Source organism: Microcebus murinus, chromosome 13 (genome assembly GCF_040939455.1).
Source record: "Microcebus murinus isolate Inina chromosome 13, M.murinus_Inina_mat1.0, whole genome shotgun sequence".
NCBI classification, from domain to species: domain Eukaryota; kingdom Metazoa; phylum Chordata; class Mammalia; order Primates; family Cheirogaleidae; genus Microcebus; species Microcebus murinus.
This window is the reverse complement of record NC_134116.1, coordinates 69,013,282-69,032,320: the sequence shown is the minus strand read 5'-3', so window position 1 is coordinate 69,032,320 and position 19,039 is coordinate 69,013,282. Positions and strand designations below refer to the sequence as shown.

General features: G+C 42.4%; 1 protein-coding gene across 4 annotated transcripts in view; it reads right to left on the bottom strand.

The window, feature by feature from the left end:
- SMAD9 (SMAD family member 9) overlaps positions 1 to 19,039 on the bottom strand; it is a 69,961-nt gene that overhangs the window by 19,617 nt on the left and 31,305 nt on the right. For 2 of the 4 annotated variants that reach the window (XM_020290419.2, XM_012748098.3), the window contains exons 2-4: positions 10,543 to 11,132; positions 5,022 to 5,279; positions 138 to 248 (exon numbers count right to left, since the gene is read on the bottom strand). In XM_020290419.2, the coding sequence (XP_020146008.1) occupies positions 138 to 248; positions 5,022 to 5,279; positions 10,543 to 10,954 (781 nt within the window). In that variant the 5' untranslated portion in view covers positions 10,955 to 11,132. Of the gene's footprint in view, positions 1 to 137; positions 249 to 5,021; positions 5,280 to 10,542; positions 13,400 to 19,039 lie in introns of those variants that run through there. The other 2 variants (XM_012748097.2, XM_076009481.1) reach the window with 2 other exon arrangements.

Here is a 19,039-nt window from a genome sequence, read left to right as displayed (position 1 = left end):
ATGCAAAGCCATGCTATCTGCTTCTTAAAACACATGCAGAAGAGCAGGCCAATGCATTTTGTTATTTTGTTTTGTTTGGGGGTAATGGGAAACACTCTTGGAAAGCAGCTACATTTAGTTGTCCATCTGCGATTTACCTCCATTTGGTACTGATAGCACTAAATGTCTATCAGTTCTGGCATCTACAGGCCGGCCATTCTGGGTCCCTGGGGCTTCTGGGGCATGATAAGGCAGGGGTGGTGTGTCAGCTAAAAGAAAGCAGTAGAACAAAGGAATGGTCAAGCTGATAAACTACACAAAGACAGTGGATCCAACATTTTTTGCCATTAAACTTCTGGGCTTGATGGACAGTGTTACTGCTACAGAGAGGCCATATAAATGTGACAAGGCTCTTCTGTAGTGACCCTGTCCTACAAAAGAAACTGGCTATTTAGATTCTCACTAAAAAGGGTCAATTAGTTTTCTCTGACTTATGAGTTATCATTATTTCAAATGACTTCATGATAAAATTTTCAAATCTAGGAGCTGTTCTTCTTACTTTTCTTAACAGCAGAATAGTTTGTTATTCTTGCAAAACACAGAGAAAGCTAAACCTTCCTTGTAGTGAGCTTAATTTTCAGCTCCTCTGTTGCCATGGATAGTAAAATAGTCATAGGGATGCTCTGTCCCTGAGATACTTCAAGATATGTTCCCAAAGCACAGAATAGCTGAAACCTAATTATAACCTTGTGCCAAAGCATGCTGAGAAGGGCCCTTCTCCCCGAAAATCAGTTCTGTGACTGAATAGTGATTATGGTTAGGCAAATGGGCTACATTCAGTAGATAACATCTTACTGGGAAGTAATTCATAACACAATAAAAACTCATGAGGCTGAGGGAAAACTCTTATGGGAAGACCTTAGAACAACTGATTCCTTCAGTATACATTCCAGAGTGGTCTTGTTACATTAGTGGTGGAATTCAGTGGCATAAAAGTTTGGGTCAACCTGCCTTTGTTGAATTTAAATGTCCATACAAGTAGTTCTCACACTTAAGTGCCCAAAAATTTCCAGGGTAGCTTGCTAAAAATGCTGATTCCTGGCCCCACACCCAGAAAGTATGATTCAATAGATCGGTGGCTGGATGTAGCCATGTACTTTTTTGTGTGTGTGTGATAGCGTCTCACTCTGTCTCCAGGATTAAGTGTAGTAGTGTCATCATAGCTCACTGCAACCTTCAACTCCTGGGTTCAAATGATCCTTCTGCCTCAGCCTCCTGAGTGGCTGCGACCACAGGTGCGCACCACCACACTCAGCTAATTCTTTTTTTCACTTTTTTGTAGAGACAGGGTCTTGCTATGTTGCCGAGGCTGGCTGGTCTCGAACTCTTGGCCTCAAGTGATCCTCCTGCCTCGGCCTCCCAAAGTACTGGGATTACAGGCTTGAGCCACCATACACTGCCACCATGTACATTTTAACAGGCCTTCATGGCAATACTCATGCAGGGGTTCATGGACCACACTAGAAAACCACAGATAAGGTATTTTCTTGTGAGAGAATGTATTGTGACCCTAGTGAAAAAGTTATAAAGCAAGATGGCCTTTTTGTGGGTCTGTCAGTAAATCTATCTGGAAAATTAAGCGGCTGAACACTAGATTACTATATGATGCAGCAGTTCCACTCGTGGGTACGTAACCAAAGGAACTGAAAGCAAGGACACAAACAGAAACACATCAGCATTATTCACAACAGCCAAAAGGCGGAAACAATCCAAATATTCAACAACCGATGAATGGGTTTTGTGAAATGTGCTATCTCCATACAACAGAATGTTGTTCGATCACAAAAATAAGGTACTGATACATGCTACAACGCGCAGATAAACTGCGAAAACACTCTGCTCAGTGAAATAAGCCAGACACAAAAGGACAAATACAGTAAGAATGTTTGTACCTATTCTAGGAGGTGCCTAGAATAGGCAAATTTATGGATGCAGAAAGGCAGATTAGAGGTCACCAGGGGCTGGGAAGTGGGAAATGGGGAGCTATGGCTTTAATGAGTATAGAGTTTCCGTTTGGAGTGATGACTTGAAAATAGACAGTGGTGACGGCTGCTCAACATTATGAATGTGCTTAATGTCACTGAATTCTACTCTTAAAAATAGTTAAAATGGGCCGGGCGTGGTGGTTCACGCCTGTGATCCTAGCATTCTGGGAGGCCGAGGTGGGCAGATTGCTCGAGGTCAGGAGTTCGAAACCAGCCTGAGCTAGAGTGAAACCCCATCTCTACTATAAATAGAAAGAAATTAATTGGCCAACTAATATATATATATAGAAAAAATTAGCCGGGCATGGTGGCGCATGCCTGTAGTCCCAGCTACTCGGGAGGCTGAGGCAGCAGGATTGCTTGAGCCCAGGAGTTTGAGGTTGCTGTGAGCTAGGCTGATGCCACAGCATTCACTCTAGCCTGGGCAACAAAAGCGAGACTCTGTCTAAAATAAAAGAAAAAAATAGTTAAAACAACAAATTTTGTGTTAGATACACTTTACCACAACTTAAAAAAATTACTGCAATATGCGAAGAAACCGTCGAATTATACACCTGAAATGGATGAACTGTATGGCATGTGAATGATATATAAAGCTGTTTAGAAACTTTAAGGGCTGAAGTAGCTAATCTCAAAAATTCCTTTTACTCTTATTCATATCTATGGGTCTGTTACTCAGGTTGGCATTTTGCTGTTAGTCATTCAGAAAATAATTATTTTCTTTGAAATGAAAGGGGCTATGCCTTCCGTGAGAAATGAGGTAGCTTCGGTGTGGCTGCTGGGGCTTGCCTTTCTTGGGTGGGAAGAGGAGAAAGAATATCAACCTGTCAGTGTGACCAGGGCAGGAATTCAGAGTCAGTACAGGAAGTCTTTACAGCATAGATGTGTGGTATGTAAATATATATCTTGCAACATAATTACGCTCCCATCCCTTAACCATGGCTCTGTCCTCAAATGACTTCCCTTTCTGTTGTGCCTCTTTCTCAGTGAACTCAGCCACTTGCAAGACTCCAGTCATCTGCTTCCACACTGGATGAAGGACTCCTGAGCTTCAGTCTCTGCTTTCGCCCCACATCAAGTCCCCTGAGTCCCCCTCCTCTAATTTACTGCCTTCTTTCCAAGCCTACATCCCTGCTTTAGTAATCCTTAAAAAAATCACTTTCCTTGTTCCCTGGTAAAAAGGTTACTGATTTCCATGATTGTTCTCCATAGTCACTGCCTCTACCAAGTCAGAGACCAACAGAGTCCCCCCATAACCTTGGGGAACATGTTCCAAGCCCCCCAGTGGATGCCTGAGACCGATAGTATTGAACCCTGCATATACATTTTTTTCCTATATATGCATACCTGTGATAGAGTAAAATGTATAAATTAGGTGCAGTTTGTAAGAGATGAGTAACAATAACTAATAACAAAATAGAATGATTACAACAACATGCCAGTGTCACTATCCTGTGCTTTGGAACCATTACTAAATCAAATAAGGGTTACCTGAACACAAGCACTGCAATACCACGGCAGTTGCTCTGATCACAGACACGTCTACTAAGTGACTTGGGGGTTGGTAGTGTATACAGTGTGGATAGGCTGAACAAAGGGATAATTCAGGTCCTACGTGGGACAGTGCAGGATGGTGCAAGATTTTATCACAATACTCAGGATAGCAAGCAATTTAAAACTTACGAATTGTTTATTTCTGGAATTTTCCACTTAATATTTTCAGACTGCAGTTGACCTCGGGTAACTGAAACTGAGAGGGGTCTTAATCATCATTGCACGTCTAGCACTAGCACAGTGCTGGACACTTAGCAAACGCTCCAAATCACTCACCGAGTCAATGAAACCTACACCTATGGTCCTGAGCACTAGTTCCGAGCGCCTGTGTGGTAGTTTATCTATCTGATAAGCAACTGAGGAGCAACCACTGTGTTTCAGGTTTTGTGCTGGACACAGAAAAGAGAAGACTCACAATTTAATTGGGGAAATAGACACACATGGAATTATTAATATATGATGTAGTGTGATAAATGTAACTTGTTCAGGGGGCAAAAAAACAACTAAATAACTGAAAAAGAGAAGAGGCAGCTCCCTTTATCTTCCCACATTCGATAAGTTCTTTGAGGACAGGAATAATTTTTTGCAATCTTTTAATTCCCCTTGCAGCAACCCTAAAGCAATGCTTGCATATTGTAAGAGTTTAATAAATATCTGCTAAATAAATGAACATACGGATAAATGAAGGAGGCTGATTATAACATCTGGCAGCAAATGCATTTATGCATGCCTATAGGCACTTGTGAGCTGTGAACAGTATTTATCTCAAACTCATGAGGTGCATGTGAGTCATTTCCTCATTATCTCAATTGAGATTCACTTGACAGGTACGGTAGCAAGTGCAATTATGACAATATGCTAGATTCTCCCTTTCCCTTCCATATGCTTTTTCAATTCAGCAATTAAAGAGCTCCGCACTCAACACACCGTCCTAGCTTCACAGAGCAAACAGGGAGACTGCCCTGGCTGGCGCTGGGGTTTTGCTCTCTGGCCCACTCAGTGGCAGACACACCTTCTGCAGGCAGGGGCTCCCTCTGATTGTGGAAAGAGGCAGCCAGAGAAAAGTCTTAGCATCGATTCTGGAGCTGCTTGAGTTAGGGAAGTATTTTAATCTTATTTCTATTGCCTTTAAAAAAAAAAATTCTCAGAAATTCCCAGGGATGCTGTTCAAATCCATTTAGCTTCTCAGGGCTTCCAGAGGATTAGAACCAGAAACCAGAGCAAAAACACGCTGTCACTCCAGGGTAACCGCTCCAAGGCGGGTATGGTCCTGATCATCTCCAAGGGTGTCAGGGTCCAGTGACCTAAAGGAGAATGCTTTGTAAACTGTAAAGCACTATACAGATGTCAGTTATTATGACCGTAATTATGATTGCCCACCATAACGCATCACGCTGGGTTCTAGTTTCCCATATTTTCCCACGGGCCGTAGCTCTTACTGACCTGAGTGTTGATATGGACTCCCTGGCTCCAGAGGACTTCCCGGGGAGTGGACGTAGCTGGCGGTGCACGGGGACTGCGAGAAGGCATGGCTGGGCGAGGGAGGGAGCGCGGAGCATGGGGGCTGCTGGAAGGAGTCGGGATAGGTGGCATTGTGTGGCATGAGCGGCTCACTGTGCAGGGAGGCGCTGCGGAACTTGGCCAGGAGGCTGAGCTGGGGGTTGTATTCGCTGTGTCTTGGCACGAGCACCGGAGGCAGCACTAGGATCAGAAGGGCACGGGAGAGTTAGAGCTGGACACTGCTCACCAGCACAGAATATAGCAGACATTTGCTTTTTTTGGCTGCCTATTTTTTGATGACAAAAAGTGTTTTTCCACCGAGAACTATCCCTCCGCTACTTTTTGTGCTCATCGTGAAACTGTCCCTTAAGGTCCCATCTCCACCCATGAAGTGAGCGTGAGGGTCAAGGTAAACCAACAGTCTTTGTCCTTGCGCCTGAATCGTAAGCAGAACGTCACAATTCGTGAAAATGGGTAGAGGAGGATCCTTCTAACATCAGCACTCTAAAGAGACTGCCTATTCATTCCTACCTGGGAAATGACCAGAGCTGTCTGAATACCTAGCCTTCTAGAAACCTGATTGTTTATTTCTTCCTTTAATTCTCCCAATAAAGGTCTATTTTGGGTTGTTGTTGTTGGTGTTGTTGTTATTGCAAAATTGGTTTCTACTGCTTGCAATGAAACCTGATGCCCAGAATATTTTTCCTTTTAAGACCACGTTGAATTATTTAGATGACCTGCCTCAACTTCAGGCTCAGTAGTGCTGCCGAAATAAGAAACATTCTATTTGTCCTTACTGGAAAGACTTAAAGGTGAGTGACGAAAAGTTATCATGTTAAATATAGATGGTGAATAATTAAAGTGAGTAAGTAAAAGCAACAATAAGAAAACTTATAAATTAAGTTTGTTCATTTTAGCATGTTCCTTCTGAGTTCCTCTCTTTAAAAAGAATGTGAGTGTTCCCGATTTTGATTCCATACAAAGTTTAGGAATGGACTGAGATTCTCAAAGGCAAGCTTTGCCCAGGCACTTGTAGCTCCTATGGAATCCTAAAAGGAATTGCAATGCCTGGCATTCCTAAAAGGTTGCAATGCCTGGCATAAAGGAGGTACTCCATAAATGTTGTTGGAGTGCTACCTGTGACCAACCTAAGTTCCAGAGAGAGAAGCAGAGAAAACAAAGGAGGAAGTAATCAAAGTAACAGAAGAAAACTGTAGAGAGCTAAAAAGTATCTATGTCTTCACACAAAAAAGAGCCGTAGAGTATGCAGAGCCCAATTAATGAAAAAAGATGCAGACCTACTCACTCTGTCTTAAATTTAAACATCAAGGGGTAAATGGAATACTCTAAAAGCTCCAAGAGGATCAACTCAAAGTCAACTACAAAGAAATGAGAATCAACCTACTTCAACTTTCTGCCACAATACTGGCCGCTAGAGGACAATGGACCAATGCCCTTCTGAGGGCAAATAATTCCTACCCCAAAATCCACAAGAGAAACCAGTAGAATAACCACAAATTAATATAAACTATGAACTAAAATATAGATATCAAGGATTGAGAAGCGGAAGGCAGGAAGAAGGTAATATAAATGAGCTAAATCCTCATCTTTTATGTTAGAGAGTCAATGAAATCATCTAAATGTGATAAATTTGCAAACAGATGTATAAACATATTATCTAGATTTAACTCCATAGTTTTTAGTAATGATGGAGAGAAATACCAAAGAACTAAGCAAGAAATGGTTAAAAGAGGTTGCTTCTGGGAATGGATGGGATGGCTCTTATTTCAATCACACTTCTGATTTGTCACCATATGCAAATATCATATTAATACAGAACTTTTTATGAAAAGTAAATGTTCTAAAACTTCTCTAAAAAAGTTGTCTTTAAAAAAAGTCAATGTTTTGGAATAGATAGTAACAATAGTAATAACAGTATCAATAAGATTCACCACAAAGTCTGCCATTGGCCTTCTCCTATCATATATTTATCTCTTTCTTAACAAGCAATAATTTTTTGTTTTATAGACAGAAAATAAACTCAAAAGGGTAAATGAAAGGTTTTAAACTAAAACCACTACAGGTGAGAGGAGCAGAGAAACAAACAATTGCTTCCCCCTTTACAAGCTAGTCTTTGCATACATACACTTCCTTATGACATTAGAGAGCAAACATTTGACATCACCATGCAAAAGTGACACAGGTGATAAGCCACTGAATTTCCTTTAATGTATTTCGTGACTATACAGGAATACAAAGATGACTTGCCTCATAAACAGTCTGAAGGGAGGGGTTGACAGAGGAAATGACATATGGCTTCTTTTTCCAATGACACTTCTTCATCACAAAGTTAAGAATGTTCAAATAAACACTCATTTTCTTTGATGAAGAAGAATTTGAATCTCTGTAACCGTAGCTTGAATGTAAGATATTCACAGTGCATTCCTAACATTGATAAACATAATGCCTCACCCCCTTCTGAATCCAGAGGCTTCTATTTCTTCATGGCCTGCAGATCTGAGGCACCAAGAGAAAAGAAAGGATATATTTTCCTTTATCATAACAAATATCTTGAAAATATGTTTTTACCATCTGGGTGAAACCAAAAACAGTGAATGTTTGCAAAGAAAACTGATGGTATCACCTTGATCCGTTATTTAGCCTGACCAGCTTGGTTACTTAGATTTGCACTGATCATATTTTTAAATACGTCCACTCAAAACACAGCTATTCCTAATTACGTAATTCCATTTCCACATCTCAATCGTTGCCTGCAAATAGGACAGAGTGAGCTTACAGACATCCGTTTCTATTTAATGTCACCTTTTAAATACCATGCTATCTTTACATCTCAGTGCTACACAGGGAGATAGAGGGAACACAGAGGTGCAAAGCAGAGCTGAAAAAAAATGTTTATCTCTTTTTCAAAAGTCATGTGATTTTGATATAGTATGAATATTTTATGTAGGGAGAAATTACACTCCTAAAACAACCACAGCCAAATGGAGTAAAATCATCATGCACCATGAAAAACATTTTTGTTTTCCAGTAGGTCCATGCTAGGCAAAGAGTGGTCCGATGACCGGACACACTTCCACACCAACTGCTCGGTACCAATCCATGGAGACATGAGTGCTGAGGCAGTTTTAATAGCAATTTGACAGCTCCTGTTTTATATCTGTTGAAATAAATAATTTTTAAAATTGGCCTTGTATTTTATAAGCCTTTTTAAAATTTCATGTACCTAGTGATTCATTTGTATTGTAAAAGTATGGATTTGAAGGACTGGAAATTTAAAACACAAAAACTAGTCCCTCACCACAGATAGCTTGAGAAGTGCTGAAATTGATTATTTAAGTGAACCTATGAATGAAAAGAAAATCTAAATGCAGCCCTCAAAGTACCTAAAATGGATGGTCAAAAAAATAAGAGATTTCAGTCAAAATTTAAGCTTTAACATTAGGAACCGAGCCAACTTTTAACCTTAACATTTTTGTTAGTCTCAAGATATTTACTTTGAACATGGCTAGATAGCTAGACATAAAATTCACTTTTTCTATTAAAAAAATTAAAGTTAGGAGTAAAAAAAAAAACCTATGTAGCTTAAACATTACCTTAAATTAATATAATCTCTAACCTTCTTTCATTCTGGAAATTCAAACCTAAAGTACAGTAACATGAAATCCATCTACCATATGTAAAACAGTCACATTATCATTCCTAAAAGGACCTTACATAATGTGAGAAACTAAAGTATTGAATAATTCTTTAAAATTAGGTTTTTGAATATTCAAAAGAAAAACCAGATACATTTTACAAGATACTTCTTACAAGTTGTTACATTTTAAAACTATATTATTCAGGAAAAGAGAAGTGATTTCTTAATGAACATTTTTCCATTTGAGTGTATTTTGGATGCTTGATATAATTCAAATCTCAGGAAACATAAAAAGAAATCAAGTCATTTTTGTCATAAACAAACATTATTGACTTTTTTTTTAAGTATGTAAACCGAATCCAAAGAGAGCAGGACAGAAGGGAAGAAAGCAAGACCTCCATGATTCAGGGAAAAACGAGTTCAGATTTGCCAAGAGTGTGGGACCTTTTAATCACCTTCTTACACAGGGCCCCAATCCCTGTGTGAAGTGGCCGTGAGAAGCATCCACACACAGGCAGATGACTTCCGTGATGACCATTTTACAACATGAGGGCAAGTTTGGGGAGGCTGAAAGTTCGCCTAGCTAAAACTAATTTAAGCCAGGCACGAACCACTTATTCAATATTGATTCAAGGTTTTAGCTGAACTCTTGAGCCTTCCTTCTTACACAGGACCATCTCTGGATGAGACGTGGGGAATTTCCCTGAGCTAATGTGTCAACCCTTTGGTTTCCTGGAATGAAGCAGATGGTCAATGCACAAGAAAAAGCTTCCATGAAGTGCGTATTCCTGCCTGGAATGCCACAGAAACACTCAATCCAAAGAAAATCACAGTAAAACCCTGTCACACAGCCAGTGTGAACGAACGAAGATAAACACCACACATCTCTGGAAAGCGGAGGGGGTGGAATATATATGTGTCCACACACATGCTGTTGTGGGAAGAGTTTGAGGACAGTACTTTCCTATACAGTCATGCGCCCCCTATTGGCATTTTGATCAAGAAAGGACCACAGATAGGACGGTGGTCCTTCGAGAACACAATAACGTATTTACTGCACCTGTTCTGTTTAGATATGCAAATACTCCCCATCGTGTTACAAGTGCCTACAGCTGTACAGGTGTGCAGACCAGGAGCTACAGGGCACAGCACGCAGCCTAGGTGTGTAGCAGGCGGTTTGTGTAAGCACACTCCACAATGTTCACACAAGGACGAAATCACCCAAGGATTTGTTTCTCAGAAAGTTTCCCTGTCATTAAGCGAAGCATGACTATATTTAAAACCTGTCTGGAATAACTTCAAGCAACAATTTCATTGGATGCTTTCAGACCTAGATATGAGACACCTTCCACTTACCTGATCTGGGCCAAAGTGGCAGCCAAAAAAACCTTCTTTAGCTTAGTTTAGTACAGCTCAGTTTGTTTTACTTGGGGGGGGGGGGTGGAGGATGTTCCTATCTCCAAGCTAATCATTATCAAGGCCATTTTAAAACCTTTCAGGGCCCCAAGAACTGGGAAAACATTATGTTGACTCATCCTCAACACATCCAAATAAAACTGCATTTTCCAAAATCACACAAAGCTTACAGGTATATTGAAAGAAAATATCTTCTTTCCAGATTTTCTCGGACTACAAAATTTTGGATCGGTTCCTGCAAACCGGACCTCCCTCTCTTCTCTCTCCCTGTCCTCTACCCAAGGGTAGGGGTCCTTGTTGGCTGGGGGTCCGTCACTCTCCATCAACAACAATGGGGGCGCATGGCTTTACCCTGGCAAATAAACCCTGGCCCGGGCGAAGCAAGCCCACCTGGCGTCTCCACGCGGCGGTAGTGGTAAGGGTTGATGCACACCTCCTTCTGCTTGGAGCCGAAGGGGAACTCGCAGCACTCCAGCGGCTTCAACTCGTGGTGGGACTGCAGATCCGGCCACCGCCACACGCGGCAGTAGATGACGTGCGGCAGCCCCTTGCGGTGCGACACCTGCAGCCGCCCGTCCAGGGAGCGGGGGATCGTGACGCACTTGCTGGGCTGGCCCGGGCAGCTCAGCGCCCTCTCCAGCTCGTCCATGGCGCCCTTCTTCTTCTTCAGCTTCTTCACCAGGGAGTCCACCGCCTTCTCCGCCCACTTCTCCTCCTCATCTCCCTGTTTCCAGCCGAGCAGCCGCTTCACCGCGGGGCTGGTGAAGGAGAAGAGCGAGCTGATGGGGGTGGTGGAGTGCATAAGCGGGGCGGCGGGCGCGCACCCCCGGCGCGCGCCCTTCACGGCCCGGAGGGCGGCGAGCCACTCTCCTGGGGTGTCATAGGGGCCAGCCCGCCCTTCCCTCTGGAGGCGGTCGGGATCCACTCAGGTCGGGCAGTGCACCGGCTTCCTCCTCAGCCCTCGAACGCGATGGCCAACTCTGGAAGACAAGACTCCAGTTAGCGTCAGCAGGGTCACGTTCAGGAAAGGTTCAAAGTTGCATAGAGGGGAGAAAACATGCTTCAGGTGTTTTTAACTTGAGAACTCTCAGTCATCTTTGACTCTGCCCTCTCCTTTATGCCCTATAGCCAGGTCTTGGTTGTTCTGGTTTCAAAGTGGCTTTCAGAGTTTGTCCCTTTCTGTTTCCGCCCACACGAGATCTGGCTCCCCGCGCCACGCACCCAGATGACTGCAAAAAAAAACCTCGGAAGTATCGTGTCTCCTTCTCCTCTCTTCCAATTCTAATCCGTTTACTGCCAAACACTGCTCAAATGGGGTCATTTTCCCATTTAAAACATTATGGTGGCTCCTTGGTTTCCCAAGTGTAAACTTCTCTGCCTGGGTTTCCAAGGCCTCATAACCTTCTCTAAACATGAGTATGTTCTTTCTTTCTCAACTTTAATTTGCACAAGTAATCCATCTTCACTGTAGAAAATTTATACAAATGAAAAGAAAAAAAAATTAGGATCACTAATAATCTCACCACTCAGGGATAGCCACTTTTAACGTGTATTCTTCCAAATTATAGGGCAGTGGTTCTCAAAGTGTGTCCCAAGGCTCCCTGAGACCCTTTCAAGACACTTAGAGGCCCCCTCTCTCCTAATTACATGTCTGAATGAGCAAAAATCTCTTCGTGTACTTCAACCAAAACAACATATAACAGCAGACTGTATGCAGAAGCAGATATGAAAATCAAGATGTCATTTATGAAACCAGACATTAGATTTGCAAAGACATAAAGCAATGACACTCTTCTCAATAATTTTTTAAAACATAGTTTATTAAAGATGTTTATGTTAATAAGTAATGGGTTTATTTTGAAGGAATCAAATATTTTTATATTTCTCAGTTTTAATTCTTAAAATGATAAAAATTGATAGATATAACCCAGTTCAGCAAAGCGTCTTTGGAGTTCTCAACAATTTTTAGAAGTGGAAAGGGGTCATAAGATCACAAAACTTAAGAACTGCTTTTCTAGAAGTTTACACGTAGTTACATACACAAATGCATACACAAAATAGAACAGCCATCACATTTGTTATTTTGCCTGAAAATCAGCTAACTTCTTCTATGCCCTCTCATCCAAAAGAGACATTCTTTCCCAGTTATTCAACAGTCCCATTTAAATTTCCTGAGGTAGAACTGTATTTCCTCTTCTGTTAAATACTTGGCTGAAACAAAACCTCCTCCTCATTCCAGATGTAAGAAACCAGCTACCTCATTAATGTTTAAAGTGGCTGCTGGTAACATTTTGGAGCAAGCTGACTCATTTTAGGATCTTGGAATCAATCGAGCTCATAATCTCCAACAATTGCTTGTTTAATATGCATTAAGTGTAATTTTCTCCTTGGCTTCGCTGGAGGGCAAGCTGCACCTTTCTGAGTCCAATTCTATAAACTTCTTTTGAACAAAGGTGCTAAATAAACCCCTGCTATGGTGATCATTATCCTGCACCTCGTGTGAAGAGGACAGAAGCCTGGTCACACAAAAACGATGACATTTAGAGGGGATAAAGCAAGACTTACATCACTTCCGCCTGGCCTTTATTCAGCATTGTGCAGAGGTAAATGACGATGAAAGGGAGAGCCGGGGGCTCCATAGCTGTTCTTTTTCACTTGGCAGTTTGACTTATGCTCAGTTTTATTTGGAAAGGTTGATTTTTTGTGGCTTAACAATCATGAATTTATACAGTTATAGTTAAGTCACTGTGTTCAAGTTCTGTTTACTTAATCTAGACAGGCTGCCTTAAAGCAAGGCTTGAAGAAGGTTACGAGCTTTACAGAAAAGTAGCATGACACAGAATAACCTGAACCCCAAAAGAGCACTGAATTCTGCTTAGTTTCACGTGGGATTTGTTATTTATACATCATGCCATAAATCTTTAACCATAGGTCAGTGGTAGAGAAAAGCTTTTATGAAAATGTTCAGCAGAAGTTAAACTAAATATATCTGTTTAAAAACTTTTGCTCCATGAAACAAATAACAGTTCCCGAAGCCAGGTTTTGTTTCGGGTATTTTGTTAAAACTGTGGGCTTCTAGCTACTAATGGCATGTGAAATCAATTTATTGGAACAAAATAGCTTCTGGAAAAACAGCCAAACAAGATAGACTATATTCAGGGCAGCTAACAAAGAAAGAATAAATATAACAACAATAATTTCATTAAGCTTTTTGTTCAGAGGTACATGTTCTCTGTGTATTTGTGTGTGTATGTGTGTGTGTGGTGTGGTGTGGTATATTTAGGTTCACGATGCAAAATTTGTTATTATGGATTAAAATTTTAAACATTTGAAAAACACTATTCCTAAATCATACAGTTCTTCAAACTGTGCCTGCCTGAGGTTTACAGGGGCCACCCTCCTTCCTCATCCCTCAGGGCGATCCCAACTAGCCATGAATCTAGGGTCTGGAAAATCTGGGGTCTCTGCAGTCTAATCTCACTGACGCATTTCAAACCATTAGAGTTGTCATCTTGTGGTGGCTCCAAAATTATGATTTTATTGCTGCAAGACACAGCTCCTGTCCCATTGCATTAAGGGAGGCCCCGAAGAGTTAAATTTAGAATCTCAGAGTGATAAACATCAAATTCATAACAATGGCCTCTGGGTAGGGAAGGAAGAGAAGAAAAATATTAAAAGTTAAGATTTAATAAGCCTGACTGGTGGGTTCAAGAGTGTTCAGAGTATTATTTCCTATACTTGTTTGTATGTTTGATATATTTTTTTAATAGAAAAAAGTGTAAAAAAAATGAATGAAACCTGGAATCTCACTAAGGTTCTGTCTTTGTTAACAGTTTCTATTTGTCCAGGCAGTGCAGTTCAGGGTTCATAAAGGTTATTCCATTCTCATTCCTATGATGTTTTAGCCACTAGTAGAACAAAGGGTCCCCTTGTTTATCTGCAGCTGGTCATCACACTGACACCAACAGTGTAGGGCCGTTCACTTGTGTCAACCTGGCTCAGAACAGCTTTCCCCTGTCAGAGAGTTTAGGTGCCCACAGACCCTACGCTCTAACCTACCATCACCTCCTGAAAGTTCTACCGCCCAGGTTCATGGGAACAATTAAAATGAAGCATCTAAGAGGGTCACTGAAAAAACAACTGTTGCAACAGGAGGAGGCGGGGCAATTCATATTTTTTGTAGTTGCTCCATTTCTTAAAAGTACAAAGAAGAACAAAAAAATAAATGAGGCACCTTTTAAAGAGGAATGTATGTGAAGGATTTATCAACAGAAGCATAACCAAATAACTTCTACAAAACATAACAAGAGCTAAGGAAGAGAGATCCAAGAGGTGGTATATGAAGAAGAGTGATCTTAGCTCAACCTGAGGGTGGGGATGGGGGTGGAATTCTAGAAGGATTTCTGGGTTAGAGGACAACTCAGCTGCACTTAGGAGGATTTAAGTCACAGTTAAAAAATAAAGTAACCTGACAGATTAGGATAATTTTCTAAGTTTTTTTGTGCGTGCGCAGTTATATTCTCACTCTTGTAAGAGAAGTGTGTATCCCTGTCACAGATCAAGTGTGTGATCTCAGGTGAGCCACGTGGTCTTTCTGGACCCCCCTTCTTTCCTCATTTGTAGATCAAGATGGGGCTCAGCCTCCCCCTAGGGTCTGTGTGGGCCACGGGTCTATGACTCTGTGATTCCTGACATGGGATCGCACGACTCGCTCAGCTGCTTTGCTGCTAACGTGGCTGCCCCATGGGTAGTTAGAGGGTGAGACCCTCACTCACGATGCTCGCTGCACAGAGCAGGGCAAAATAACACCTTCTTTTCCATGGCTATCAAACTGACCCTTTCAATAACAAATGTTATCTACCAACACAAAACAATTTCCACTTTGCTTTCCAGCTGTTTCATTCTAGTGTTATTCTAATTATTGCAAAGGCACAGAAGTAAAAAATGGATAATATTGAACATTACTGTTTAATTCTAGTGTTCTTCTAACTATTGCAAAGGAATAAGAGTAAAAATGTACAGTGGGCATTACTGTGTTTGAAACCCTTTGTTGGTGCATCACCAGGCGTTCATAAGCCCAGATCCCTACAAACGCCTTATGCTGGTTGCTAGAGCTTTCCTTCTTTGGGCAGAGAGAAAAAAGCGCCATGACTACCCTCTCTCTGGCTCACGTGTAGCCCACTTCACACAGTCACAGCACAAAAACAGTACTTCTTTCTTTTTCTGGCATCGAGTCTTACAATAAACCCCAACCGAGTGAGCAAAACAACTTCTCATTTTGAGTCTTTTAAATAAACAAGCCCACTTAAAAGAAAAGTAGCGCTGACCACATGCACACACCGTGATTTAAGTGTACGTAATTCCACACTAAAAAACAATTTACCCAGCCAGATAAAAGTTTGGGAAACATGAGCTTTTTTATTTTTAAGTTGTCGGTTTAAATCCAACTCCGATTAGCAGTTACTGAAGATTATTTCCAGTCATTTGGCCTCCTTGGAAGATTCAATGGGTAATTCTAATCTTGAAGAAAATAATTTTTTTTTTTTTAGGGACAGGGTCTCACTCTGTCTCCCAGGCTGGAGTGTAGTGGCACAATCATAGCTCGCTGCAGCCCTGAACTCCTGGGCTCCAGTGATCCTCCTGCCTCAGCCTCCCAAGTCAGTGGGATTATATGAGCCACTATGCCTGATGAAAATAAATTAAAAATAATAAAAAAACACTGTTTAATACGGAATATGCTGAAACACTGGGCACATGGAACCTTTGAACAATCCTTCCCATGCACTGCTTTGAGGTTAATGTGGCCAAGAAAGGTCTCTGCCACCTGCTGGTCTACACAAGTAGTCAGGGGGTTAGAGAGCGCTTGTCTACATGTGCAGGGGCCCAATCCAGAAACAATCACCGCAACAGAACATCATGGTTTCCTTATTTGTTTGTGTTTTTTCAATTTTCCAACCTTATCAATTTTGACCTTCTAATCCATGACCAGCAGCATTAAGTATACCTTGGTATCCCCTATATAAAACAGTTCACTAACCAAATTTAGAATCTGAACACATTTGCTGAAGGAACATTATAACCCTCTTCAAAGAACAGACTCTTTTCTTGACTATTTTTACAGCACTTTTTATACACCAGTAATTAATGCAGAAATAATAATAAATGTTTTTAAAGTAAAAACAGGTCCGAAACAACATCTATCTAGAAAACAGTTGGCTGTTACCATCACCATTAGCATGTATGTATCATGTCTCATTACTGTACACACTTGGGAAGAAACTGGGCTTAAAACACACACACACACACACACACACACACACACACACACACACACACACACACACGTATACTTGATTAATTCAAATTGGTCCTCACTTAAACTAGCCTGACATCCCCAGATGTTCTAAAAGTAGCAATCATAAACTAGTATTGTAAGATATAAATAACCACTTCTTGCCTGCACCAGTTCAGAGTCATGCAGTTGGATAAACATGGAAATGGTACCAAGATTTCACATTCTGGGGAAGAGGCTTTTCTAGCTGCATTACAAGGTTTCCTGCAAATCTGTGAGGGGACAGTCCTAGTTCCCCGGTCTCCTAATGAGCATCTTATGGCAGGGTGCAATGCCTTCTTCCCACAGTGCCAAAGAAGACCACAAAGATGCAGCTGTTTATAATGCGAGCTCTATTCAAGAGGGCCATGGAGGGGTTTCGGGGCGTCTGTGCACTTCTGAATTGTCTACTCATTTTGGGTGACTGTGACATTACAGATTTTTCTAGGCCAACAGTCCATTTTTCTTCAAATTCTCAAAAGAACCTGTGATCCCCAAAAGGTTAAAAAAAAACCCCACTGAATTAGAAGAAAGAGGAAAAGGAGAAAGTAAGAGCAAGAAGGGGAACGAGCTAAAGGGATTGGTGAGAACAGCCGCCTATTCTAACTGAAGCCTACAAAAGACTCAAGTGAATGCAGACGATGAAAAGGCAGAGGTGAGAGGCCATGGCTAACACGTCCTGAGTATGTCATGGTAAGTGCTTTATGTGCATTTGCGCACAGAATCACTGCCACAGCTGTGTGTGGTCACCCCGCTTTACATGTGGGGAAACTGAGGCACGCAGAGATTAAGTAGCTTGCCCAAGGTCACACAGCCAGTAAGTGGGGCCTCAGGATTCAGACCCTGGCAGTCTGGCTCCAGACCCTCCACTTAGCCACTTCACCATAATCCCACTCACAAAGGAGACGGGAGTGAAGCAGGCATGGGCGACACCCCGACAAGCCTAGACGGAGAGCTAAAGACCCTCTGCACCCAAGGCTGGACCTGAGCTAGACTGTAAGGGAAGAGGATGGGGGAAGGAGCCTGGATGGCAAGAAGGTGGTAGAAAAGTCCTTCAAGGTCTCCTCAATCCCCAGAATGTTGTAGTTCTAAAGGGCACGAAGCACAACACAAGTATTGGCTGCATGTCCCAAAGGAAAGGACAGACCAGAGCCGAGCCATGTCCATCAGCCACCACTGGCTCATTCACACGCACCACTGTGCCTACTGTGAATGCCACCATGTGCCAGCCCTGCCCGGTGGGAGTTGCCCTAACGGAGCTTAGAAACTTGTCTGGATATGAAACAAGTAAATACGAACAAGCCATGAAATCCTGTGCAGGAAACCAGCATGACAGAATGTTCCAGCAAGTGTTCTAGCAAGTGTTAACAGCAACTGACCAGGGAAAGAACCGAGCGGAACACAGAGAGTCAGAGAATCAGCCTTTATTCCGCCGGTGGGCTCAGAGGGGCATGCCATCAAATTCTGAGCACCGCTTCCTTGTTCTCCTCCGGTTTTATACACTTGGGATTACACACAACCAATAACTATGAGCACGAGGAGTTATCCAATCAGCAGTAGGATCCAAAAAGTATCCAATCAGCAACAAGCTTTACATATTCAATCAGCAACAAGTTTTCCATATCCAATCAGCAGTGGAATTCAAAAAGTATCCAATCAGCAGTGAGTTCAGCCATGAGGCCCTGGGGTAGGGGTTTTCCCCTATCAAGAGGGGCAGGGACCTGCCAGGACCTACTGGTGCAGATTCACTGAGGACAGAACCATGAGACCAAGAAGCCCAGACAAAAGTGCTAAGAGGGGGTCTCGGGGCAGGGAGAATCTGCGTCTGGGTACCTGAAGGAAAGCCTGTGGCCAAGGAAGAGTGGGCAAGGGAGGGAGTGGCTGGAGGTGAGCAAAGGGGAAGCTTTGAATGGGCTTCAAAAGTAAAAAATAGTTAAATGATCAGACTCGTACTGTTAAACGATCACACTAGCTGCTCACGTGGAGAATAGATGGGACGAGACAGCAAGTAGATGCCAGTGCAGAGGGACAGGTGAGAGACCCGGTGGCCGAGCAGGGCGGCAGCTGTTGGGGAGCTGGGCTCGGTGTGGTGTGCCTTGTTTTGTTTTAAAATGGGGCTTCCAGACAGCATCTTATATTTTGAGAGGAAATAACCATTAAAAAGGAGAGGTTTGAGTTGCAAAGACGGAGAGGAAGTAGGTCAACAGAGGGGAGAGGAAGGAACAGGAGCAGACAGGGGCAGGCCTGTCCCTCTGGTCACAGGAAGGGGAGGATGCTTCCACGCACCCTCTGAGGTGGCACTGAAGTTAGTGGGTTTGGGGGCAGCAGGGCGGAGAGGTTTGAGGAGCAAGGAAAAGCTGGGAGGTAGGGGACCGTGGGGAAGGAGGACTGTGTAGGAAAAAAAAGGCAAACTCCAACAGGGGCCAGGCAGCCAGCAGGGCCCATAAAAAAGCCAGTGCCAGGGCCCCGCCCACTCTGAGGAGCTTCAGAAAAGGTGGCTCTGCTCTCAGAATCAAGGAGCACTGCCATCTTACATTGCTCAGTCTGAAACCAGAG